This window comes from Mustela nigripes, chromosome X (genome assembly GCF_022355385.1).
Source record: "Mustela nigripes isolate SB6536 chromosome X, MUSNIG.SB6536, whole genome shotgun sequence".
Lineage (NCBI taxonomy): Eukaryota > Metazoa > Chordata > Mammalia > Carnivora > Mustelidae > Mustela > Mustela nigripes.
Window position 1 is genome coordinate 30,813,702 of NC_081575.1, and position 17,174 is coordinate 30,830,875.

The 17,174-nt window shown below is 44.0% G+C and overlaps 1 protein-coding gene across 2 annotated transcripts in view; it reads right to left on the reverse strand.

The window, feature by feature from the left end:
• The window catches only part of DOCK11 (dedicator of cytokinesis 11), a 193,548-nt gene that overhangs the window by 112,076 nt on the left and 64,298 nt on the right, over positions 1-17,174 (reverse strand). For both annotated transcript variants that reach the window (XM_059385729.1, XM_059385730.1), the window contains exons 7-12: positions 16,527-16,661; positions 13,302-13,479; positions 12,808-12,887; positions 11,095-11,178; positions 7,597-7,737; positions 5,938-6,150 (exon numbers count right to left, since the gene is read on the reverse strand). In XM_059385729.1, the coding sequence (XP_059241712.1) occupies positions 5,938-6,150; positions 7,597-7,737; positions 11,095-11,178; positions 12,808-12,887; positions 13,302-13,479; positions 16,527-16,661 (831 nt within the window). The remainder of the gene's footprint in view (positions 1-5,937; positions 6,151-7,596; positions 7,738-11,094; positions 11,179-12,807; positions 12,888-13,301; positions 13,480-16,526; positions 16,662-17,174) is intronic.

The window sequence follows — 17,174 nt, forward strand, 5'->3', positions numbered from 1 at the left end:
CAAAGGGTGACCTCTAACGCAGGGTCATGTGTAGGACCCTGAAAATAGACAGCCTTTCCTTTCACACAGCTCCTAAAGCTTCTTTCAAAACCGACCTGCTCTGGTCACTAACTTCACATCTATTTGTCCCTGAGGTACAGCTGTCGCCATTACCACTTGGCCTCTCGTGTTTGGCCGTGTTCGCAAGGTGCCTTTTCATACCTAATTAATACGACACATATTGTTCAGCTTCATGGGCCCGTGCTGAAATAGCACGCATTTCTCAAGTGGAACTGAATGTGCATTTTCAAACGTCGCTGCATGTTAACTCCAGAGCAATTCACCTGCAATTAATACTAATTATAGCTAAGAGGAAGCAAAAGCTTTACTGCACTTAAAGAGCGCCTGCGCTTTTCAGGTGAGGAGAGAGAGTCCAAAAGTTGGTTTTTTCCTGTACAGTCCACTTAAGGGTTATGAACGTAGATGCAGCCAGAGTTACAGATGCTTTCTGATACCACCGTGTCATCCACTGTCCAGCTCCTCCCAAGGAGACTATTTGCCAAAGAGCCAGTTAGTTGATTAGATCTGTTGTTTAAAGGAGCACCACACAAATGAATTCAAAGGGAAAAACCCATTCCTGGGATTCGACCAGGTATTATTTTTCTACCTGGTGTATTACCAACTGTGTTCAGATCGTGCGTTCCAGTTTTCAGAATATCCTACCTGCTCCGGAGCAAGCACTCCACGGCTTCCGGGAAAGATGAGAAAACCCCGTGTGAGACCCCAAGTCATCCCCCACGCCCCACCAGAATCCATTTATATAAGGATATATATATATATATATATATATATATATATATCTCACTTGGAATGGCTGATTCACCTTTGAATTCCCAAGCAGTGAGCAAGGAAGGAAGTGGTTAAACACTGCTTGGGAGTTAACAGGTCCTGGGTTCAAACCTCTGGCTCCACCACGTAGGGGTGAAGGCAAATCCCCATCCCATGTCTACACCTCAGGTTTCTCACCAAAGAAATGGGGATGATGAGAGTAACAGCTATTCCAAAGACTTCCTGTATGGATTCCTTGTACTGCACCCTAGGAACACTCACTTATTACTTAAGTGGCCCGAAACACTCACAAGGCCATGGAACCCGATTCCTGGTACTCCCAGGAGCATTCCACTTGGGTGGGGAGATGCGCCTGGCAGCCAGCCCCTACTGACATGGTCACCTAACTGTCCTAGATGGTTTTGTGCGTTATCTTCCTTGATCTTCAGGAAAAAGACCTCGAATGCAGGCACTTAGGATGTACCCATTTCACAGATGAAGAAACCGAGGGCTTACAGAAGTTTATGCTGCAAGCGAACAAGGAGCTTGTGGCCAGGGCTTCCAGACTATACATCCAGCCCACGCTATGCTGCCTCTGAGCCCTGAGGCCCATACAGCCGACATTTCACATGATGAGGACAGATAAGAGCAGCAATACTGATTTTTGCTACAGCTAATGTTCACTCATTTTGAAAACTCTGACAATGGCTTTCACTTGGATATCTGTGATCACCATTACTGCGCTCTATTGCTGGTCATGTCATGCTGAACAAACATGGCGGCCTAGCACCGTGCTTGGCACTTTCTGGGAACTGTGCACTTTGTCAGAGCCTTATAGCTGCCCCTGCATGCAGGTACTATTGTTTCCTCCTGTTCACAGATAAGAGTGCTGAGGCATCGAAGCATTCATTTTTTGAAATGACCAGGGATTCCAGGGTAAGGGGACGCCATCAGCGCTGTTCTACCTTTTGTCCCAGTCAGCTTCTAGCACTCTCCCTGTCCCCAGAACACAGAAGGGTAGCCAGAGAGAGCTGGGGAATACCCATGTGGCCCGAGAGTCTGGCCCTTGTAGACGAGGCCTCTGACCCAGCCATCCTTTTCCACCTAGGAGCACGGATGCAGCTGCCCCCAACCTCAGGGTTAATTCTTACCCCCTTTACTGCCCCTCTCCCTCTAAAGAAGGGGTGAGGCCCCCTCACCCCAGTCCCCAACACTTACAGAGCCCACAGCAAGGTAGGGCTTTGCAGGGGAGATGCTGTACCCCTTCACCAGGCTAATAACAGCTGCCCCAAGGAGGGAGCCCATGGAGTCACAAGGAGGCAGGCCTCCAAGAGTCAGCATCTCCCCCACAAGCCCAACCTAAAGTCAGTCAGGTCTGACCTTGGGAGACATGGGGGAGCTGAGCTCTATCAAGGCTTCTGGGAAGAAAATGCCAGGCAGCTGAGAATAAGGGTCACAAGGGGGCAAAATTACTCAGTGGATCCAACTCCCTCCTTTCCCACTGTTCTCAGAAAGCCACTGGAGAGAAAGACTCCAGTGAACAGATGGGGAAGGCCTAGGATGGCCCCCAGACAACCACCATCCACCGAACTCTTACTACAGATTATGCTGCTGTTCGAGCCGAGCCGCCTTGCTAGAAGGGCTGCGGCCACCAAGACAGCCCTTTCTGGGAACTCTGGGGAACTGGGCCTTCTCCTCCTCTCTCAGGTAACACAGAAGCAGTATACCACAGGGGTAAACACCTGGCTTTGAAACCTGCTAGACCTACTTTCAGGTCCTGTTCCTCATCTAAGTTCTGTGACCCCGGGGCAAGCTACTGAACAGCTCTGTGCCTTCATTTCCTCATCTGTATATTGGGTATGGTAATAGTGCCTGCCTACTTTGCTACACTGTTATGAAAATAAGGACCTTGATAAAGAAGCTAGAGAAATACAGTGGCATGTAAGAGGTGCTGAACTTGGGGCGCTTGGGTATCTCATGGGTTAAGCATCTGCCTTCAGCTTGGGTCATGATCCCAGGGTCCTGGGATCGAGCCCCACATCAGGTTCCCTGCTCTGTGGGGAGCCCGCTTCTCCTTCTGCCCATCCTCCCCCTCATGTATTCTCCCTCTCTGCTCTCTCTCGCTCTCAAAAAAAAAAAAAAAACCTTAAAAAAAAAAAAAAAACAACTGCTGAACTCGTTGTCATTGCTGAAGAATGGGAGAGCTGGGACCCGGGTTCAGATCCACCTACATTCAGTCTTTCTCCAACACAGCACTGCTTCCTCCCCCTAAATGGGAAGACGTTGAGGAAAAAATTTCTCCAGGGCCACCTGGGTGGCTCAGTGGGTTAAGCCTCTGCTTTTCGGCTCAGGTCATGATCTCAGGGTCCTGGGATGGAGTCCCGCATCGAGCTCTCTGCTCTGCAGGGAGCCTGCTTCCACCTCTTTCTCTCTCTGCTTGCCTCTCTGCCTACTTATGATCTCTCTCTGTCAAATGAATAAATAAAAATTTTAAAAAATTCTCCAAAATAAAATGTTCAACTAGTTGAAATCAATGACCACTTCCCAGTTCCATCAGTTGGTCTGAAAAGATTGCAAGATTTTCAAGCCATCTGAGGCCACTGTCCCTTGGGTCACCTTCCCAACACTCCTCTATTCTTTTCAGGCTTCTTCTCCCAAGCCCCACATCTCCTGCATGGCCCTCTAAGTTAACTCCTGCCCCCCAACCCCCCCATGTGTTCCAAACACCTCCACTACCATTGCACAATAGGCTGCAGCATGGAATTTCATTCTGCTGGCCATTGTTGACTGGAGTCTTGGAAACAGACCTAGGTTCCAATCCCGCCTTCTCCACATTCGGCTGCGTAATGATGGACAGCTTCCTTCACCTCCTGATCTGCCCTTTCCGCCCCTCCAAAACAGCCACAAGTGCACTATTTCACAAGACTATGACGATTACATGAAATGTCAATGGAAAATTCCAGCATACTGGAGATACTGCAAAAACTGTTGATTTTCTTCCTGACCTAGATTACAAGTGGGATAAAGCCCATGCCCACAGGTTAAACTCCATGCCTTGAACATACAGCTAAGTACACTCAAGAAATAAAGTAAACACATCATTGGCTTAAAGGGGCTTATTTGATATGGTAGGGATGCCTGGGTGGTTCAGTCAGTTAAGCGTCTGCCTTTGGCTCAGGTCATGATCCCAGGGTCCTGGGGTCGAGCCCCGCATCAGGCTCCCTGTTCAGCGGGGAGTCTGCTTTTCCCTCTGCCTGCTGCTCCCCCTGCATATGCTCGCGCTCTCTCTCTCTCTGACAAATAAATAAGCAAATAAAATTTTTTTAAAAAGAGGCGACAAAAAGCTACCACAGATCCAGAGCCCAAGGAGGGAAGTAACTGCACATGCAAAGTCTTCCCCCACCATTTAGCAATCTGTACCAAAGAGCATAATCCTGAATCCAAAAAACCCCAATGCTTGGTATTTATTCTAAGGAGATAATTCAACAGGAGAGCTAATGAACATAAACAAGGATGTCCAATGTAGTGTTATTTACAATATCCCAAATGACAAATATCCCAATGAGTTAAGTTCATGGAATACGACATTAGCCTTTCTGAATGTGAGCGATCCAGAGACACTGATCCAGAGATACTGATCCAGGATCCACATGATATGGAACAAATACAGCAGGTATAAAATGGCATGAACAGGATCTAGTTTGTATAAGAACATATATAAGATTTATGCGTTTATATATATACAGATGTCTGGAAAGAGGTTGGTCAAAATATTGACACTTCTTGTCTATGGGACGCAGCGACTTTTTCTTTATGTTTTTTGTCTTGTTCAAATCTTCTACATCATAATACATTTAGCTTTATAATCAGAAAAAAAGACACCACCTTTTCATGGCGGGGGGAATAAATCTTACAACGTGAACTGCTTTGTTCTTGTGCCTCTTTCCAGTTTCAATTCTGTCACAGTCTAGTTTCCTTTTAGTTGCAGAAGTCGAGAAGGAAGACTGACGATTCTGTTCTGCCTAACCTCTCATGGCCTGCAGGGAGGTCAGAGGTCAAAATGCAAGGGAAGCATCAAGCTCCTTCTAAAGAGGCCTCTTTGCACTGGACAGGACGTAGAGCGCGGCATTGCATATGTGACGGAAGCAGTCCCCTCCCATTGCTTTTCAACCAGAACTCCTCGGATAAAGGGCCTTTATGCTCCATTAAAACTACCTATTCATGGGGGGGTCAGCATGAACACTGCCCGCTCGCAAATGAAGATCCCCAAATTCCGGACAACTTGGCCACTGGGAAGAACGATATTCTGGAGGAATTTGACCGTCAATGCAGGACATTTTGCTGTGGGGGGGGGGGGCGGGGGTTAGCAGGCCAGGAATTTGAGGAACACAGATCTAATGGCACCTCAGCCAGGGGTGTAGCCAGACACACGGAACCCCTATCCTGTACTCAAGTCTGGCAAAGATACAGCCTCCGATCTGTGACAGGTCACAAGACTTGCCCCGACGAGTGAAGTCTCCTTCAGACGGGCACCTTCCCTTCCCTGCCTAATTTCCTTCTCTTCCTTGCACTCACTCAGAACTCCATTCTCTGGTCAGCAGCCAGGCTTTGGCTAAAGTTCTGCAAGGGGTTGCTTTCTGTGCTGGTCCTAAGGAAAAATCCAATGGTGTTTTAACAAATACCTGGAACTAAAGACTGCACACCAAGACAAAAGCCAAAACCCAAACCTGGCCACCTATTCCCACAGGAGCGGGGAATTCGGGAAGGGGGGCAGGCTACGGCAGGGTCCACTGTTTTCTTCAAAGAAACAAGCCTTCCAGCCGTCCCCTGCCTTGCTCGCAAGTACATACAGGAGCTGGGGGTATGCGTCTCTGTCTGTGTGACCTACATTCAGCTCACAGAACACTTCCTCTGAGACTCACATCACGGTCCCACTGAAAATGTTCCTTTGCTGAGGTGTAGCTAGCTATGGGGTTTCCATTCTGTCCCTGCCGCTTCGGTCCCCAGAAAAACCCCTAGCCAGACCTCACGGGAGATGGAATGCCCGGGAAAACATCGGTCTGAGCGGGCGAAATAACCCATGGGTGTGTTTCGGTTTCTTCTCCAGGCGGCTACGAGAGGACTCTTTACCTGCTTTATGTAGCGTAACTGAGACTCAGCAATTCCATGAATAAAAGACTCCGGGGAGGAGCTTTTCAGGCTTCCATCACCGGCCAGCTGGGTGGAGGGGCCCCACAGCATCTCACGGACAGATGGGGGATTCAGGTCTACATGGAAGTCAGCTGAAATCTTGCAATTGTTCCTTACATCAAATAAGGCAAGATTGATAAAGAAGGGTTCAACCTGGGAACGAAAACAGTGACATTTGGCAGTGAAGACTTTTTGGTGGGGGTGGGGGAGGAATGCAAAATGACAAAACGATGTCCGGATTCCACGAGGCTCTGCGACTGCTGTTCCTTTCTGAGTTCGACATTCGGCTAAAACTGCATTAGGGCTCGTTTGCATATAAGACAGAGTGCCCTGAAGTAACAGCCTATCAAATGTTAACTTCTGCCAGGTATAGGTAATTTTGCAAGTTACACTTTCTTTAAATGAGGAGAAATCAGAAGCCACATTTAAAGGACATTGATTGTTCTCTGAATAACATGTAATTCTCTACAGGTTTACTGAAATCGCCGAAAAACAATGCCAATATTATCGAATAAAAATGAATGTTCCCTTTTGTTATGTTACAGCTTACTAGATTGCACCTTTAATAAGAGCAAATATCAGTCAACATCAAATTACTTGACAAAAGCTTTGCCCCATCAGCAGTTTGGGAAGACACAATTCGTCCCTACAGACAGTATTTGAAGGCTGGTCACAAAGAGAAATTTCGTGCCAAATGGTGTAAAGATTAACCCTTTATACACAGGAAGTCTGCTAGTGCATTTTAGCTGCTCTGGAAGAAAATAAGTCATTACTGCAGGTATTTGTCAAAGGTAAACCCAGAACGAAAAAAGAAAGATGATCATAGGGGCACCTGGGTGGCTCGGTCGTTAAGCATGTGCCTTTGGCTTGGGTCAAGGTCCCAGGGTCCTGGGATGGAGCCCTGCATCGGGCCCTGCATTGAGCCCCGCATCAGGATCCCGGCTCGGCTGGAAGCCTGCTTCTCCCTCCTCCCTCTCCTCCTGCTTGTGTTCCCTCTTTCACTGAGTCGCTCTCTGTCAAATAAATAGATAAAATCTTGGAAAGAAAGGGAGGAAGGAAGGAAGGTAGATGGATGGATGAATGCAGGCTCTTTGGCGATTTTTACTTTTATAGTTTCAAGTGTTTCTGAGTAACTCAAATGATCCACGACAGCTCAAGGTTGGAATTTGGTGTGAAAAACAAAATGAATTCACTTTAGGAGGATGGAGGGCGGCCGACTGCACAGCATGTGTGTCCCCGCCTGGTTTTGGTGTTCCTTACTCATTGCGATGAGCCAACCTCACAGAAGAAGTCACATTCTCTGGCAGAATTCCCAACTTGGAGGACCATCCAGGTTCGGGGAACATGTCCCTTTAGAACGTCAAGAGCCTACACTATCTGCATTTTAAATTGGTTAATATGGTCATGAATCCTCTCAGAATGAAGACCCATTCGTATTTTGGCAAAAGAAAGACACGTATGAAATGCCTCCATGTCAAATTTATCACAGTACATAGCTATGGAATTTTCATCCCGTAAATTACTTCCAGTGATTAAAAAAAGAAAGCAAAGCATTTCCTTAATGCACTGGTTTAAGGTGGAAGGAAAAGTCATACATACATTCGTGGGTGGTCCTTTTACGTTGTCTCCAACTTGACCCAAGATATTGAAAGTTAAATCATGGCAATTCACCAGGAAACGTTTATTGCACTTTTCCTCAAATGGCTTTATATCAGGTTCAATTCCTGAAAAGTCCAACCTCTACAAAACAGATGATAATAAATCATTTTTTAAAAAAAGATTCATATTAATACAGATCTATAAGTAAAACCTGCAAAATCCTACGGTTTCTCTACCCATTCTTTGTTTGAACCCTTTTTTTTCATTCAATAGGTCTTTCTAGAGCTCTCATACCAAAGTTCAAATACTGACAGAGAAATCCTAGAGGGAAATGATAAGACTCTGATCTAAAGCAGGGAAGAGTCACAAGTCTGTACCCTGGCCTACGAAGCCTTGTATGACAGAAGTCCCTACCCCCCTCAGCTCCTCTGACCTCATCTCCCACAACTGCTGCCTCCCCTCCACCCCCACTCTCTGTTCTAGCCACACTGGCCTCCTCAGTCCTTTCTCCAACATACTAATACACCCCCACCTCAGGGCCTTTGCATTTGTGGTCTGGCAGACAGATGCATGGCTCACCCCCTCATTTCATTCATGTCTCCTTATCAACTGGCATTTCCACAGAGACCTTCCTTAACTCCCTAAGGGGACTGCACACTCTGAAAGTCTATACTCCCTTTCCTTGATTTAAGTCTTCTGACATGACTTTTTCATAAGTCCTTAGTTGTTATCAGTCTTCCCCACAAAATACATGTTTCAGTATGGCGGAGATGGTGTCTTCTGTGAGGTCTACGGGAGGGCAAAATGGCCATGGCAAAATGGAGACAGTAGAGGCATCAAGAATAACATGATGGTCTCTAACTTAGACAATTCGACTGTGGTGTCACGACCTTGGTTGTGAGGTAACACAGAATGGCAGATACGGAGGAGTGGAGATGGTGAGCTTCATTCGCGATGTGTCCAGTTTGAGGTGGACTAAGTGGCTGGGAAAACAGCAGAGGTCTGGGTTGGGGATCTGAATTAGGGAGTCAGTGGCAGCTAGACCTACATTTCAATGATGACCTAAGGGGGACGCATCTGCTTCGAAAAGGGATAAACACTGAGTTCAGCTTCTAACAGAGCTGGGGGTATGCCCTGACTGCCCCAGAGATGTATTTGTTTAATTATTAGTATTTCAAAAAAGTTTTTTTTTTTTAAGTTTTAAAAATAGATATTAGGAGTCAAGGACTCCTCTCAGCTGGGGAGGAATCTGTCCCTCCTCAAAGAAACTTCAAGAATCCTCCTCCTCAGCTCACACAGTTCAGGCGATCTGAGTTCCTCTGTTCCTTCTGAGTATCTGAACACATTTTAAGTTCTGCTCACAAATGGAAGGAAAAGCATACATTGTGGGGCCACTTACTATACTTTAAGACCTGAGACAAATGAGGCAGGAAATGATTGGGTGAATCTGAATAGAATATACCGCCAATACGGAAAACTCAAGCTGAGAAACACAAGTAATTCGAGCCAAAACAGGTATTGTGCCGGAAGAGCTTTGGATAATTACAGCCGTTCTGACCTAGCCTGCACCGCTGACAAAATCCTCCTTAGAGAGGCCTAAGCACAATATTCGTACCTGAACGCGCCATCGCCCCCCACCTCCAGAGTCTATTTATCTATAAACCGAATACAAATGTGTGGGACTAGACAGCTCCCTCTTCAGCTGGCAGAGACCAGTCATTGCCATGGAGATCAATTCTCATTTCCGCCCATTTATCTGCTCTCCCTTCTCTCTTATTCAGACAGTGGAATGTGAAGAGACACAGAACTAAACCACCCCAGCCCCCAAATCCTTTCCCTTCTGAGGCCCGTGAGTCCCAATGCCGGGACGCTGGGCTTTCCCCAGGAGTCTCGAGCTGGAGCCATCTCCTTTGGTCAGCCGGTGTTTCCTGATTCTCGAAGGTCCGTGATAGAAAGATCTCTCTCTAAACATCGTTCTGTGATCAAAAGAGAAAGCTGATACCCTAGGAGGGCACTTCACCTAGAAAAGGCACTCAACGCGTATAGCACGGATTTCTCTGCAAGGACAGTGCCTTCCAGAATCAACACTACATTCAACCGTTCCGCGCTTTAAAGTTTCATCAGAGCTCTGAATTCCTGACTGGCTGTCATAGCTCTCTGATAAGTGATGTTATGTTTGAGTTCAGTTCCATGACCACAAGAACACTGTACCACAAATTTTTTAAAGACACTGGATTGAGTTTCAACCACAGTCAATCGGCTTCTTTGTATACAGTGAAAGAGCCTGACATGTCCAATTAAAGCCCAGTCGTGGAGGGGTTTGGGGGTGGGGGAGTGCGGGGGTTTGTTCTATAAAAGACTCAGACTTCTCAGACTTGCCTGGAACAGGCAACTTTCTGAATGAGTGTCTTAGAACTAACGCTCTCAAGACCAGCTGTACTTTTTTTTTTAAATCACCTAACTTATAAAAACAGTATCATACTGCTATGGAAAAAAGCAGGACATGAAACTTCATTAAAAATATTTTCCCCCAAATAATTTTATTTTCTTGTGTGGTATTTTTATTAAGGAAAAATGTCTGCATTATATATAGATTATACACTTTAGCCATTTCAAAAAATAAAACTTAATTAGAAAACCACTGGAAGCAGAAGGAAACGACAAAATCAGTCTTCCTCCATTACATTTTTACAATCTATTTTCACTGAGAAAAAACTATTAATGCACGTATAATGCACGCTTTTCTATTCCCCCCCCCAAAAAAACCTCCAAATTTTCATTACAAATCTCATGGAGGAAAAAAATGAAAAAAATTTCACCTTTCCGCAAATAATTTCATTTTTCTCGTGAAACATGCTCAGAAAAACAGGCATAAGACTTACATACAGTTGAATTTCTCCATTTAAACAAATCAGTAATTCGATCAGAAAATACAGAATTAAATATGAACCACATAGATCTTAGCACAAAGAGGGCCTCACTGTCCCAAAAGAGGGTGAGACACACAAATGAACATAAGCCTGCACTTCCCGGCACCACTTTCCACTGAAAGTGGGATTGAGCCGGACACGAACATTAGCCCAGTTCCGAGGCTTCCCTCAGGAGTAGGAAATAAACCACACCCCTCGTATGACTCGGTGTTCTTCATACTGCAGATACCCGCTGCTACTAGACTGCGCTGGTATTTAACGGGTTAAAAGCGCAGGAATCATCTTTAAATGTTCTCTCGTTTATTTCTTTAGAGGAGACCAGGTGACAAGAGATACAGGGAATGGGGGGGGGGCGGAAACAATGTGTAATCAGTCCTAAACTATTTGCACCTGTGCCGGTCTCTTGCCAGACATCAGTTAAAATACCTGTTCGAAGTGAACACGACAAATAGAAAGCAATAGGTATTGCCCAGCGCTACAGAAATCAGCAATTTCCACATTTCCCAGAGGTTGTTTATCTAAATAAGTGACAATTCTCTGGTTACTTAAAGAAATGTGTCATTAATACCTGGACCTCCGAATCAAAAGAAAAGAGATTCTGTCTTCCGTCTCCTCTACTGAGTTTGTTCAGCTGTTCAGTTTCTCTGCCATACTAAAATTAAGAACAGACATACCAAACATTACTTCGTTCCCTTCAAAAGAATCCTAAATAACATTTAAATAATTAGCTAGTGCAGGGCGCCCGGCCGGCTTAGTCAGCAGAGCATGTGACTCTTAATCTCAGGTTTGTGAGTTCAAGTCCCACGTTGGGTGTGAAGATTACTTAAAAATAAAAGGTATCTCATCTGGAAGACTACCATCAGACAGATCTTCAGAAATACACTATTCCCCATCTCAATTTACTTGAGATGGATAAAAAAGATGCTTGCTGGGTGAGAGTCACTATCACTAGGACCCATGATAAGCTACAGACCAGGTTCTTAACACTTCCTATGTGTCTCGCCTAACAACAAAAATATTGCCTGGGCCATAGTAGTATAAAAAAGGAATCCAAGAGATTTGAATGCAAAAGAAAAATAAATGACAAAACACTGTCTCTTCCATCACCAGGGTGCCAGCCATGAGATATTATACATAATTCTAATTCCATCGCTTTAGGAAAAACACAGTGGCTGTACAGCCTGGAACAGGAATGTCAAAGACTCAGAAAGGATATGTTAACATCTACAAAATCATACAAAACCTAGATCAGGGGATGGTGAATGTATTCCCAAGTTTTGGAAAACAACCGTGAAGTATAATTTTTTGATTAAGAGAAGGATAAATTTAAATTAAAAAAAAATTAAAGTAGAAAAAAATAACTCCTAAGCTTGTGTAACTTAGTAGTCTAGGAAGAAGAACAAAGTAGGGGTGCCTGGGTGGCTCAGTGGGTTAAAGCCTCTGCTTTCGGCTCCGGTCATGATCCCAGGGTCCTGGGATCGAGCCCCACATGGGGCTCTCTGCTCAGCAGGGAGCCTGCTTCCTCCTCTCTCTCTGCCTGCCTCTCTGCCTACTTGTGATCTCTGTCTGTCAAACAAATAAATAAAATCTTTAAAAAAAAAAAAAAAGAAGAACAAAGTAAAAAAATATAAATAGGTTTAATGAGCTATTTAAATGAATAAATGAGTTATAACCTATTCTACTATAGTATGGAGTCCATGTAGTAAAATATGTAACCTACTAACATAGGTATGATAATGGCCTCTACGCTTTCTAAATTAGCTCATTTCGAACTCCAAAGAGCAGAATAGGAGTAATTAACACAAACGATGTCCAATCACCAAAATCTTTATCTGATTAAATTATTCATATATATATTTGTATGGATTTACATATAGACAGACGATGTGATTTTCATATGAGGTTAACATATGCAAATCATTAGACTGAATATCCTGTTTGATTTATATCAATATCCCCTTGAATAAAGAATATTTATCTCATGAATGACATATAGTAATTATGCTGAGTAAGAAAAAACATCAGTAACGTCACAAAAATCTAGAAGTACCTCCCAATACCTAGAGAAAAAAAAATAATAATATTTTCCAAACCGTTAGTTGGCCCTTGCAGGTCCACCTTTAGGAGCGTAACTTTTCTCTTACCATCTGTACCTGTTTCACTAATTTCCTGTGGTTTTTAACTTCGAAATGACATTGCCAAATGGACTCCAGTGTTCAAACTTTAATAGCCAATCCTGCATTGTCTCAGCTGAAAACAAGTTTGCATAAGAAAGATGTACCTTCATCAGCTCTGGATGCATGCTCCTTTCCAAACTGGCCATGATGTTCTCGGCTTTTCCTTGGCTGCTAGTTTCATCTTCTGCAAATTCATTAAAAGCAGATGTTCCGAACCATGCAGACCATTACTAATCACCTAAGAGGAACAGCCTAACTATCTCTCCCACCCCATCCTCTCCTGCTAGATTTACTGCAAAGAATTCTGATTATGAAAGCACAGGGAAAACCTTAATGGACTTTTGACAATCTGCCATGAATTCCCTATCCGTTTTAGTCTGGTTATATTTCATGTGTCAGAACCCTAGGCAGCATCAACTCTTACCGAAAAATAAAAAATAATAAAAAAGAAAATCTATCAACCTCCATAGTTATTTCTAATGAGGAAGTAGGTCAACCTCCAAGATTAAGAGTTCTGGACCCACCCTATGCAAAGGACATTCCCACGGATTAAAGAGAAGAGCTTTACCTCAATAATGAACCATTTAAAAATTCTGACCTTGGGTTGTTTCTACCGGCTCCTTTTTCTCTTGCACTAAACTGTCAGTATTGATCTGAATAATCTTCTTCAAAGTTAGCAACCATTCCTCCATTTCCTGCTCGGTTTCAGCGGCTAGATAATGGCTATACTTATCCAGCATCTTCAGTTCAAATGCATGACGGCGCATTTTGGGGCACTAGAGGGAAAAAAAGGAAAAGCGTGTGTTCGGTTAGTCTAGTTAGCCTTTCCGTATTAGACTCCACTCGTTTATTTATTTTTACCTCAGCTCAGCTCATACGTACGTCAGTACTCTCATGGAAGAATTGCTTCTTTCAACAAGAAACAGAAACTTCCAGACGATGAAGGACCGTGTCAGATGTACCTTTTATATTCCCCCTCACTACTGAGCAAAGCGATCTGTGCACAGAGTTGGCATGAGGTACTACCTGCTGACCAAGTATTACCAGGTAAGGCCCTTTCCCATCCTCCACATCTAGAGAATCCCACTGCCACTGTAAAAATCAGCAAACGTTTGCAACTATTTTTGCCCTGCTGCAAGTTTGTCTTGCATATTTATAGATTTCCAAACTCAGCCCTTGAAAAGAAGCTCTAATGGGATTTGAAATAAACCTGGTATTTGTTTCATATCGCACCACAAAACGCACTACTGATACCAGGTTCACGGTCCCATGTGTGATGTGAAACGCATCAGATTAGCATAAAAAAGGACTAGAGTTGGTTCACATGACATGGCGGCTCTCGGTAAAAAACATATAAAATAAAATAAATTTATTAATAAAAAAAAAAAAAACTTGAACATGACCTCTACCAAACGCTAGCGCAGAAGGAAAACAAAAGCCGCCTCCTTTGCTCAAACATGATGACGTCCTCTCTTGTACTACCACCTTGTCTGTCGTGCCAAAAGAAATGACACACCCTCCCAAACACCTTGGCATTAACTTCAGGAAAGCCTCACGAATCCAGAACTTCCCACTACACGGCCATCATTCAAGAAGGACCCAAAGAAGTGCCCCCTTCTCATCTTCAAAGTAGGTAAAGGATGAAATTAAATGGCTGTAGTAAGTCCTCAAGATTCATAGATTTGAAAATATTTGGGAGGAGGAATCATAAATAGATAAAGAAAGCAGAGGCTGGGAACACTAGAAAGGAAGGGCAATCTGGACTAGAGCTAATTGGGAAAAATGGAATCGTGTGCCTTCTTTCTTCCAGTAAGCTAAGAAGGCTGTTTTTTATATATATATATATTTTTTTTATAGAAATACTTGTATATTTTTAATATTTTATATATAAATTTTTATGTTTAATGTATGTATGTAAGGTAATGTATAATGTATGTATGTAATATAATGTATAATGTATAAATACATTATATTTATATAATAAATATATTTATAGTATACAATTATGTATATATAGGCACCTTTTAGTCACATAGATCTTTATTTTTATTTATTTTTTTATTTTTTTAATATTTTATTTGTTTATTTGACAACTAGAGAGAGAGCACAAGTAAGCAGAGTGGCAGGGAGAGGGGGAGAGAGAGAAGCAGGCTCTCTGCTGAGAGTCCGATGCGGGGCTTGATCCCAGGACCTCGGAATCATGACCCGAGCCGAAGGCTGCCACTCAACCAACTGAGCCACCCGAGCGCCCCGAGATCTTTATTTTTTTAAGTGTTTTATATTTTTATTATTTTTTTAAGAATTTATTTATTCATTTGACAGAGAGAGAGATCACAAGTAGGCAGAGAGGCAGGCAAAGAGAGAGGAGGAAGCAGGCTCCCTGCTGAGCAGAGAGTCCGATGCGGGGCTCGATACCAGGACCCTGAGATCATGACCTGAGCTGAAGGCAGAGGCTTAACCCACTGAGCCACCCAGGTACCCCTTAAGTGTTTTTTATTTGATCCACACGACAATCTCATTTGAGTGGGATTAATAATAAGTGGGATTCAGTAGGATTAAAAATAAGATTCAGGCAGGACAAGAGCCCTGAACCAGCACTCCCCACCTCCCCCGCAGCTAGGCATTAAAATCAGCCCCCAACCAGGCTCCGTAGTAATGCCTCCATCTCTCGGCCAATCAACTTCCTATTTAAATCATCTCTCTGCCCTACCTCCCACTGCACCTCTGTCCATGCCCCCTCGGTAATTCACATCCGCAAATATTTGTCCAGCCACTCCTGGGCGCACAACACTGCCAGTTATTACAGGGGACATGGACAAGAGTAAGACATGGTCCCCAGAATCCCTAAAGGAATATGCAGAATGAACCACAAATTGGAGTATGATTTCGGGTCCGGGACCGAGGAAAAAGCAAAGTGGTGCACAGGGGAAGGGGTGCTCCCTTTCTTGCGGTGGGCATGAGGGTGAGGAGAGAAACAAAAAACATCTCATGGTCTAAGAGCCATCTGAATGGAGTCTTGAAAGATAAGGTTCAAAAGGGAACAGAAGGAGAAAGTATGTGCCAAGCAGAGAAACAAATGGAAGAAAAGCAAGTACCCGTGGAGAGGTTAGAGCACAGCGTCTTTGAGGTGTTAGGGGCATAAGGTTAGAAAAGCGGCTGAGGGCAGACGGCAGGTCATGGCAAGAGCTTTAGCTCCCCCTCTGTGAGATGATACATCAAGAGCCAAAAAGGTTTTAAGGAGACAAGTGAAGGACCCCATCTCTGTCTTCGGAGGATGGACTACAGCAAGACAATAAAGCAGAGGGCAGAAAGGCAAGCCTCTAGGCAGAAGAGGACAAAGAAAGAACCAGGAGAAGAGCAGTACGAGTGGAAACAAGGTAAGAGATCAAGAAGCACTTTGGAGGAGCACCTGGGTGGCTCAGTGGGTTAAGCCTCTGCCCTCGGCTCAGGTCATGATCTCAGGGTCCTGGAATCAAGCCCCACATCGGGTTCTCTGCTCAGCAGGGAGCCTGCTCCCCAAACCCACTCTCTCTGCCTGCCTCTCCGCCTACTTGGGATCTCTCTCTGTCAAATAAATAAATAAAATCTTTTTTTTTTTTTAAGAAAAAAGCACTTTGGAGTCAGCCTCCAAAGGCCTGAGTAAACACTTGAATTCTTGCACAGAGCGAGAACAGGTCACTGAAGAGGATTCTAAGTTTCCTAGTATAAATGTTTTGGTGGATGGAGATGCCATTGACCATGACATAAAAATGCGAATGTTCTTAACAGTTGATCAATAACCCCCTTCAAGAAAGAGAAGAAAAGGTGACTTCGATAGCCCTACCTGAACAACATCAATGCAGGCGTCCAAGTAGATACAGCCTTTAGACTCTTTGGAATTTTTCTCGTCTTTGTAGGAGTTGAGAATGTATGAACCGTCAGGAAGCTGAGTCAAGTAAAAATACCGTCTCTTGAATACCTACGGGGAAAGATCGGCAATGATACATTTGTCTGAACATTTAAACAACTTCTTTGCACAAAAAACCTTCAAGGGCTTGCCCCAGCCATTATATCTGGACAACCTCCGCACACCTCTGAGAGGTCATTAGGAATTACAATTAGCTTCACTTTTTTTAAGACGAAAAATTTGAAGTCAAGTGATTTCCCCTCAGTTAATCTACAGAAGACGACATTTTTAACGCTTTGAAGTTGAGAAAGCATTTCTGTATCCAAACCACGGTCCATTTCACGACAGCGTCCTTTTCCCATTTAACTGCAAAACCATGACTGGATTCTTAGCATTTCATTCATGTCACCGTGACTCCAAGTATAAATAGAAAAATATTTTAAACGTTTGGGAAAAAAAGGAAAACTATACAGCTAAAAATCAAATTAAAAATCAAATTAAGGGGCGCCTGGGTGGCTCAGTGGGTTAAGCCGCTGCCTTCGGCTCAGGTCATGATCTCAGAGTCCTGGGATCGAGTCCCGCATC